Source organism: Babylonia areolata, chromosome 13, assembly GCF_041734735.1.
Source record: "Babylonia areolata isolate BAREFJ2019XMU chromosome 13, ASM4173473v1, whole genome shotgun sequence".
NCBI lineage: Eukaryota > Metazoa > Mollusca > Gastropoda > Neogastropoda > Buccinidae > Babylonia > Babylonia areolata.
The window spans coordinates 4,699,314-4,709,313 of NC_134888.1; the positions used below are offsets into that span (position 1 = coordinate 4,699,314).

The 10,000-nt window shown below is 46.1% G+C and overlaps 1 protein-coding gene across 3 annotated transcripts in view; it reads right to left on the minus strand.

Moving 5' to 3' along the window:
• LOC143288997 (uncharacterized) overlaps window positions 1-10,000 on the minus strand; it is a 281,730-nt gene that overhangs the window by 19,016 nt on the left and 252,714 nt on the right. For all 3 annotated transcript variants that reach the window (XM_076597740.1, XM_076597742.1, XM_076597739.1), the window contains exon 8: window positions 9,301-9,382. In XM_076597740.1, coding sequence (XP_076453855.1) covers window positions 9,301-9,382 — 82 coding nt within the window. The remainder of the gene's footprint in view (window positions 1-9,300; window positions 9,383-10,000) is intronic.

Consider the following 10,000-nt stretch of genomic DNA (forward strand, 5'->3'; position numbering starts at 1 on the left):
TGTTGTTGTTGTAGTAGTAGTTGTTGTTGTTGTGAAGGAAGTCAGGAAGGAAAGAAGGAAGTAGTAGTAGTAGTAGTAGTAGTAGTAGTAGTAGTAGTAGTTGTTGTTGTTGTTGTTGTTGTTGTTGTTGAAGTAGTTGTTGTAGTAGAAGTAGTAGTAGTAGTAGAAGTAGTAGTAGTTGTTGTTGTTGTTGTTGTTGAGTAGTAGTAGTAGTAGTAGTTGTAGTTGTTGTTGTTAGTAGTAGTAGTAGTAGTAGTAGTTGTTGTTGTTAGTAGTAGTAGTAGTAGTAGTTGTTGTTGTTAGTAGTAGTAGTAGTAGTAGTTGTTGTTGTTGTTAGTAGTAGTAGTAGTAGTAGTAGTAGTTGTTGTTAGTAGTAGTAGTAGTAGTAGTAGTAGTAGTAGTTGTTGTTGTTGTTGTTGTTGTTGTAGTAGTAGTAGTTGTTGTTGTTGTTGTTCTTGAAGAAGAAGAAGAGGAGGAGGAGGGGGACGTCGACGACGACGATTACGACGATGATGATGACGACGACAACGACGATGAAGATGATGAAGGACAAGAATAAGAACGAGAAGAAGAAGATGATGATGATGAGGAGGAGGAGGAGGAGGAGGAGGACGACGATAATGATAATGAAGACGATGGTGGTGACGATGATGATGGTGACGACAACGACGAAGAAGAACAAGAAGAAGCAGGGAGAGGAGGAGAAGAAGAAGAAGGACGAGGAGGATGACGAGGAGGAGGAGAAGAAGAAGAAGAAGAAGAAGAAGGAACAGGAGGAGGAGGAGAAGAAGAAGAAGAAGGAACAGGAGGAGGAGGAGAAGAAGAAGAAGAAGAAGGGGGAGGAGGAGGAAGAGAAAAAGGAGGAGAAGGAGGAGGAGGAGGAGCAGAAGAAGAAGGAGGAGAAGAAGAAGAAGAAGAAGAAGAAGGGGGAGGAGGAGGAGGAGGAGAAGAAGAAGGAGGAGAAGAAGAAGAAAAAGAAGAAGAAGAAGAACAACAACAAGAAGAACAACAAGGGCAGACTTCAAAGAGTTGAGCGGAAAGGTTTTGAGAAAACGAAAGTAGGGGGTAGATCATTCCGAGTGTAAGTAAGCGTCCAGGAACAGACCACAAGAGAGAGAGAGAGAGAGAGAGAGAGAGAGAGAGAGAGAGAGAGAGAAGCGGCCGACTTTGAGGTGTCAGAATAGAGATGACAAATAGTAGCAGGCACTAATAATTCTTCACTGCAGCGCAGACTCTTAAGACAGTGTGGTAGAAGAGAGTTAATTGCGAACAGCAATGCTGCGAGCTTGTCATTGAGGATACGAAGAGGGCACCCGTACTTCCTCAGACAGCGCGGAGGGAGACTATAACATCAACAGGGTGTGAAGCGGTCATGCGAGGGCGAACAGAATCTGAAGGGTTTAACTCAAGGACTTTTTTCGCTTGGTTGTTTGTTTGTTTGTTTGTTTGTTTGCACGGATTGTTTACAGTCGTGTAGGTGTTGAGTCTTTTTGGACGTGGCTTTGTCTGCTTTGAGTTTTCGGTGAAAAGGTGAGGTGTGTGTGTGTGTGGGGGTGGGGGGTGGGGGCGTGGGGGGACAGGGGGCGGGGGCGGGCAGGTTGAGGGTGGGGGGGGGGGAGGGCAGGGGAGGTGTGTGTGTGTGTGTGTGTGTGTGTGTGTGTGTGTGTGTGTGATTATGATGATGTGCTTACAAGGAAAATAATTTACTTCAGTATTTTCCTTGCCTTCTCTCTCTCTCTCTGTCTTTCTCTCTTTTTGTCTGTCTCTCTGTCTCTGTCTCTCTGTCTCTCTCTGTGTGTGTCTCTCTCTCTGTCTCTGTGTCTGTCTGTCTCTCTCTCTCTGTTTCTATCTATCTCTCTTTGTCTGTATTTCTCTCTGTGTCTGTCTGTCTGTCTGTCTGTCTGTCTTTCTCTCTCTCGGATCGGACTGGACTAGACTGTACTGGGTTGTGTTGGGTGACTGAGGTTCAGGTTGGCTTAGGGTTGGACTGGATTGGACTGGACTGCATTACTTTGGAATGTGTTTGACTTGTATCAGAATGGGTTGGACTGGGGTCAGGTTTGGGCTGACTTTGGGTTGGTCTGGACTGGAATTACTTTGGGGTGTCGTATTTCGATTGTATCAGAATGGGTAGGACTGGATAGGATTGGTTCGTATCAGACTGAGTTGGATCGGATCAGATTGGATTGGATTGGGTTGGATTGGACTGGATTGGGCTGTGCTTGCTTGGTTGGTTGGTTGGTTGCAGTGTGCCGTGTCAGTCGCGTCGCGTCGGCGTTGTGTTGTGTTGTGGTCTCATCATCCGAAGGGCTAGCATCCAACACATAAAAACATCCTCATTCGAGGTCTCGTGGAAGGGAACGGCGGGTAGAGTAAAAACAAAAATAAATAAATAAATAAATAAAAGATAAACAACAACAACAACAACAATAATAATAATAATAATACCAACAACAGTAATACTAATAACGATACTACTACTACTACTACTGCTAATGACGATGCTTCTACTACTGCTACTGCTACTGCTGCTGCTGATGATGATGATGATGAAAATAATAATAATAATAATAATAACAACAACAACAAATGAATAAATAAATAAATAAATAAATAAATAAAAGAAAAGAAAAGGAACCCACTTCAGTCCGAAACATGAGAAACTCGAACTCTAACAAGGACACTCGCTCACCTGATGCGGATGCATTATCACCACTGGGCCCACACCGCTGCCCCCTTGATTCATTTCTTTAACTCACTCAGTACGGCCAGTCCTCTCTTCTCCTCTACACAGACCCCTCGGATGTCCAGTGGGTGTCTGAATGACCCAACCTTTAGCTTCCGTCGTCAGAATTGTGGTATTCTTTGTCAACATTCACCTCTTCAGTATAAGAGCCTTCCGCTTGCTATATTTTGATGATGGTAATTGGGGTGAAACGCTGTTAACGTCGTCTCTTTCGCCGTTCGTATGGAGAGAGTTAAACAGCTGAGCGCTTACGTCACTGGCTGAAGCGAGTGACTGGCTGACGGAAGCAAACGTAAGTCTCCGTCACTCCATTAATTTTTTATTTTACGTCATTTCTTTCAAATTTTCTTTCTTTTATTTCTGCATCCTGACAAACGCTATATCTTTTTCATCAGAGGAGTGGGTGGGGAGGTGTAGGGAGGGTGGAGGGGTGTTGTGGGTGGGTGGGGGGGTGGGGTGGGTGGTTCTGGCGCGAAGGTTATTTACCGAGAGTTTGGTGAAAGGCTTGGCTTACATCTGCCAACCGGTTTGTGAGCATTACGGGATGAGAGGGTGACAGGTGGGGTATATATATATATATCTCGTGTAATAAGTCTACTACTCACTCACGAGCACGCAAACATACAGTTTATATATATATATATATATATATATATATATATATATGTGTGTGTGTGTGTGTGTGTGTGTGTGTGTGTGTGTGTGTCCATCGCTCTCTCTCTCTCTGTCTCTCCATCTCTCTCTGTCTCTCCATCTCTCCTTCTCGCCAGCTGTCCTTGTGTCTCCCCCACTCTCTTTCTGTCTCTCTCTCTCTTCCTCTTTCCCTCTCCCTCCCTCCCTCTCTCTCCCTGTGTCTCTCATAGAGCTATGTGTGATATGTATGTCTGTAAACGGGATTATGTATGCTATATATCTGAAAAAAAAGGGGGGGGGGGGGACGGTGAGGGGGGGGGGGGGGGGGCATGCATGTGCACCTGTCTGTAAACAGGGCTATGCACGCTACGTATCTGTAAACAAGGATACGTATGCTATGTGTCTGTAAACAGGGCTATATATGCTACGCATCTGTAAACAAGGCTATGTATGCTATATATCTGTCAGCAAACAATGCTGTGTATGCAATATATCTGTAAACAGGGCAAAGTATGCTATATATTTATAAATAAGGCTATGTATGCAATATATCTGTAAACAGGGCAAAGTATCCTATATGTCTATAAATAAGGCTATGCAAGCAATGTATCTGTAAACAGGGAAAACTATGCTATATATCTATAAATAAGGCTATGTATGCAATGTATCTGTAAACAGGGCAAAGTATGCTATATATCTATAAATAAGGCTATGTATGCAATGTATCTGTAAACAGGGCAAAGTATGCTATATATCTATAAATGAGGCTATGTATGCAATGTATCTGTAAACAGGGCAAAGTATGCTATATATCTATAAATAAGGCTATGTATGCAATGTATCTGTAAACAGGGCAAAGTATGATATATATCTATAAATAAGGCTATGTATACAATGTATCTGTAAAAGGGCAAAGTATGCTATATATCTGTAAATAAGGCTATGTATACAATGAATCTGTAAACTGGGCAAAGTATGCTATGTATCTGTAAAAAGGGCTGTGTTTGTGTGCACCTGTCTGTAAACAGGGCTCGTATGCTATGCATGTGTAAACAGGGCAAAGTATGCTGTATATCTATGAATATGGCTATGTATACAGTCCATCTGTAACCAAGGGCTCGTATGCTATGTATCTGTAAACGTGGCAAATGTGTTCTGTATATATCTGTAATCAAGGGAGGTGGAAAACAATGTTAATCTGTCTGCAAAAAACAGGGCTATGAATGCCATCTAGCTGTCCGCAAACAGTGCTAAAAAAAATATGCCATAGACCTGTCAGCAAAAAACAACAACACGGCAACGTGCGCTATGCATCAATCCCTTCCACACGGTGGTGGTATGTTCTGGTTTGCAGGTCCTGACGACTGCTGTGACAAAGACAGATTGCTTCTGTTGCGAGCCTCTCTTCTGTCAGCCGTTTTGTCAGAGACATCCGAGTCTGTATCATTTCATGTGGAGCGACGAACGAGATGTTTCTTTTTCCAATGTACGTTTGTTTTTTTTGTTTTTTACGTGGGTAACCAGTTTCTCTGTTCTAATCTTTATATATATATATATATATATATATATATATATATATATATATATATATATGTGTGTGTGTGTGTGTGTGTGTGTGTGTGTGTGTGTGTGTGTGTGTGTGTGTGTGTGTGTGTGTGTGTGTGTGTGTGTGTGTGTGTGTCTCCCTCCCTCCGTGCGTGTGTGTGTGTGTGTGTGTGTGTGTGTGTGTGTGTGTGTGCGTGTGTGTCTCCTTCTCTCCCTCTCTCTCTCTCTCCCTTCCTCCCTCCCTCTCTGTCTCTCTAACAATACAATACAATACACATGACACGACACGGCACGGCACGGCACGGCACGGCACGGCACGGCACGGCACGACACGACACGACACGACACGACACAACACAATACAATGCGATGCCAAGCGATACACGACACGATATCATGCATTACTTAACTCACTCAGTACGGCCAGTCCTCTCTTCTCCTCTACACAGACCCCTCGGATGTCCAGTGGGTGTCTGAATGACCCAACATTAATTTTTAGCTTCCGTCGTCAGAACTGTGGTATTCTTTGTCAACATTCACCTCTTCAGTATAAGAGCCTTCCGCTTGCAATAATTATTTTGATGATGGTAGTTGGGATGAAACGCTGTTAACGTCATCTCTTTCGCCGTTTCGTATGGAGAGAGTTATTAATACAATACAATACCACACGAAACAATACGATATGAAACAACAACAACAACAATGACAAAATGACACGGACTGACGCAACACAACACAATACGATCCACACATACACCCATCATCACCACCACCACCACCACCCCACCCACCCACCCACCCACCCCCTCCAACCCTCACCCCTACCACCACCACCTCCACCTCCACCTCCTCCACCCACACCCTTGCCCTTCATTCCAAGCATATAGTTCCCCTCCCTCCCCCCCCCCCTTCCCCACCCATTCCTTTACCCCTTTCTTGGTTTCAACCATTTCATCCGCCTCTTCACCCCCCCCCCCCACCCCCAGCCCAACCCCCACCCCGCCCCACCCCCTACCCCTCCACCAACACCACCACCCCCTCTCCCCCCCTACCTCATGCTCCCCTCCCTCTCCTCCCCCCCCCCTTCCCAAACCTCCTCCCCCACCCCCCTCCCCCTCCCCCCCCCTCCCTCCGTCTCTCTCTCTCTCTGTGGTTTCACCTTACCTCAAATCTACCAGTCTCCCCCTACTCTCTCTCTCTCTCTCTCTCTCTCTCTCTCCTCCACCCCGTTGCCCTAAGTTCCTTAACGTTCCCAGGTATATATATACCGCTGGTAGTGTTTTCACAGGTGACGCCACAAGATGGATTGCTTGTATATACCTGACAAGCCATGTTAGAGAGACGGCGTTTAGGGGAGAGGAGAGGGGAGGGGGAGAAAGGGGGAAAGGGAGGTTGCTTTCGACGAAGTGATAGATGTTTTTTTACTCTTCTCCGTTTTCTCCATTGTGATTCTGTGTGTGTGTGTGTGTGTGTGTGTGTGTGTGTGTGTGTGTGTGTGTGTGTGTGTGTTTGTGTGTGTGTGTGTGTGTGTGTGTGTGTGTGTCTCCCTCTCTCTCTCTCTTTCTCTCTCTCTCCTTCTCCCCCCCTCTCTCTCTGTGTCTCTGTCTCTCTCTCTCCTTCTCCCCCCTCTCTCTGTCTCTCCCTCTCTCTCCCCCTCTCTCTCCCTCTCTACCCACTCTCTCTCTCTTTCTTTCTGTCTCTCTCTTTCTCTGTATATTTCTCTGTTGTTTTCCTTCCTTTTTTTCTTCATTTCTCTCTCTCTCTCTCTCTCTCTCTCTCTCTCTCTCCCTCTCTCTCTTCTTTCTTTCAGTCTCTCTCTCCATCCCTCTCTATCTCTCTTTCTTTCTTTCTCTGTCTCTCTTTCTTCCTTTTTTCTTCATTTCTCTCTCTCTCTCCTTCTTTCTTTCTTTCTTTCTCTGTCTCTTTCTGTCTCTCTCTCTGTCAATCCCCGTTGGTATGTCAGACTGACTATACACCCTCCTCCCTGTCTCTACCCCCCCCCCCCCCAACTATCTCTCTTTCTCCCTATCTCTCTTTTTATGCGCCGAAAAAAAAGTATATATATATATATATATTCGGCCCGAATACCATGGGGCCCCTTCACCTCTTTGACTCACTCAGTACGGCCAGTCCTCTCTTCTCCTCTACACAGACCTCTCGGATGTCCAGTGGGTGTCTGAATGACCCAACGTTTAGCTTCCGTCGTCAGAATTGTGGTATTCTTTGTCAACATTCACGTCTTCAGTATAAGAGCCTTCCGCTTGCAATATTTTGATGATGGTAATTGGGGTGAAACGCTGTTAACGTCGTCTCTTTCGCCGTTCGTATGGAGAGAGTTAAGCTGACCTCATCGTCATCGCTGTACTGAAGACAGCGTTGTTAGAAATGTATGCTTCTCTACAAAAGCTTTTAACTACAAAGAAAACTCCTGTTTGCTAATCTGACGAGAATCAGAAATCAGAATACCTTTATCATCTCTCTCTTGTAACATATATCATATATATATATATATATATATATATATATATGATAGTCGTGTCCGACTATGACCATCACAACAGCAGAGGAGGCAACTGCTGTTCCGACTATGTGGGCTAGAATTTGATTATAAGTGGAGAGTGTCTTGCCCAAGTTACATCCCCACTCTCTCGGCCCAAGAGGGTTTTAGGACAGTCGGCGTTGGGATAGTTCCCAAAAGGCCAACTAGCCCACAAGGCTGCAGCACTAAGAGCCAGTGCAATTTTGCCTCCTAGTTTGAGAGTCGTAGTATAACTATTGCTGTATATTGTTGCTCGTTTGTCTTATTATCTCGTCTTCGGAGGAAGGTGGCAGAATGGTTAAGACGCTCAGCTGCCAATACAGAGAGTCCGTGAGGGTGTGGGTTCGAATCCCGCTCTCGCCCTTTCTCCCAAGTTTGACTGGAAAATCAAACTGAGCGTCTAGTCTTTCGGATGAGACGATAAACCGAGGTCCCGTGTGCAGCACGCACTTGGCGCACTGAAAAAGAACCCATGGCAACGAGAGTGTTGTCCTCTGGCGAAATTACGTAAAATGAAATCCACTTTCATAGGTACACAAATATGTAAGCATGCACTCAAGGCCTGACTGAGCGCGTTGGGTTATGCTGCTGGTCAGGCATCTGCTCAACAGATGTGGTGTAGCGTGTATGGATTTGTCCGAACGCAGTGACGCCTCCTTGAGAAAGTGAAACTGAAACTGAAACTTTTATTATAGCTGGTTATTTGGTTGTTCGCTGTCGTCTTCACAAGGGGACTTACATGCGGCGGAAAGTGAAATAAAAATCATCTGGAGTCTTTGTTGAGTATCTCTGTATTGGTCTTACTCTTCTTGTCCCTTGCCACCTCTACGCCCCTCTGCCCCCTCCACCCCCACCCCCCAACATCCCCTTCCTCTCCCCCCCTCCCTCCCTCATTCCCTCCCTCCCTCTCCCTCTCCCTCCTTGTGTTTCATTTACCATCCCCTCTACTCGCGCGTCTCTTCTCTCGGCTTTTGTCTTTCTATCTTTCTTTTCTCTCTCTCTCTTTGTCTCTGTCTCTGTCTCTCTGTCTCTGTCTCTCTGTCTCTTTGTTTGTCTCTGTCTCTCTGACAAAACCCACGTTACAATCAGGCTCGCGTACACGCACTCTCCTACACACGTATACACACACACACACACACGCGCGCGCGCGCGCGCGGGCACACACAAACACACGCGAATGCACACACACACACACACACACACACACACACACACACACACACACACACACACACGCACGCACGCACGCACGGACGGACACACACACACACACACGCATATACACGCGCGCGCGCGCACTCTAGAGCCCCTTACCTCAACACCCTTCACTTTTCTAAAAGCTATACCCAACACACACACACACACACACACACACACACACACAAATATACACACGCACACACACAAATACACCCTCACATACGTACGTACGCACGCACGCACACACACACACACACACACACACACACACACACACACACACACACACACACACACACATCTTTTCTTTTCTTCTCTTAGATATAGATAATCTACACGCGCACGCGCGCGCGCACAAACACACACACACACACACACAGACAAAACACACACACACACACACACACACACACACACCCACACCACTCCACCCTCTCCAACTCCCCTTCCTCCCCCCCCCAAACCCCCACCCACACACACAAACCCAACAAAATTAATCATATTACAAACTTTCTCCCTCTTACACACACACACACACACACACACACACACACACACACACTCCACTCGGAAACCTTCACCTGTTCGAACTTATAACTGAACGTTCGCTCTTTGCCTTGCCCTGCCTTGCCCTTACCTGTTCCACGAATTTCTTGAGCCGTTTCAACGCCCGTGAAATGGGTCCCAGAAGTTCCTTGGCTTTCTGCCACAGCTGGGTCCTGCCAATGGAAAAAAAAAAACAGGCACCACACAAGACGTGAAACAAGCACTTTTTATCTCTAGTCTCCGTCAGCGTCCGTCCGAAAACCTCAGCATGCAAATCGCTTTTTATCTTTTGTGTCATCAGTGAAAAGCGTCTGTTTATCTGTCTGTCTGTCTGTATGTCGGAGTTTCTATGAGTTGTTCTGATTTTCGTGTTGTTGTTTTTTAAATCTCTGTGTGTCGTGTCTGTCTCTGTCTCTCTTTTCTGTGTGTGTGGATGTGGGGGGCAGGTGTGTGTGTGTGTGTGTGTGTGTGTGTGTGTGTGTGTGTGTGTGTGTGTGTGTGTGTGTGTATGTGTGTGAGTGTGTGCGCGTGCACGTGTGTGTGTGTGTGTGTGTGTGTGTGTGTGTGTGTGTGTGTGTGTGGATTTACGCATGCGTGTGTCTGTGTCTCTCTGTCTTTGTCCACGTGCGTGTATGTCGGTGTGTCTGTGTGTGTGTGTGTGTGTGTGTGTGTGTGTGTGTGTGTGTGTGTGTGTGTGTGTGTGTGTGTGTGTGTGTGTGTGTGTGTGTGTGTCTGTGTACGCGAATGTGTGTGTGTGTGTGTGTGTGTGTGTGTGTGTGCGTGCGTATACG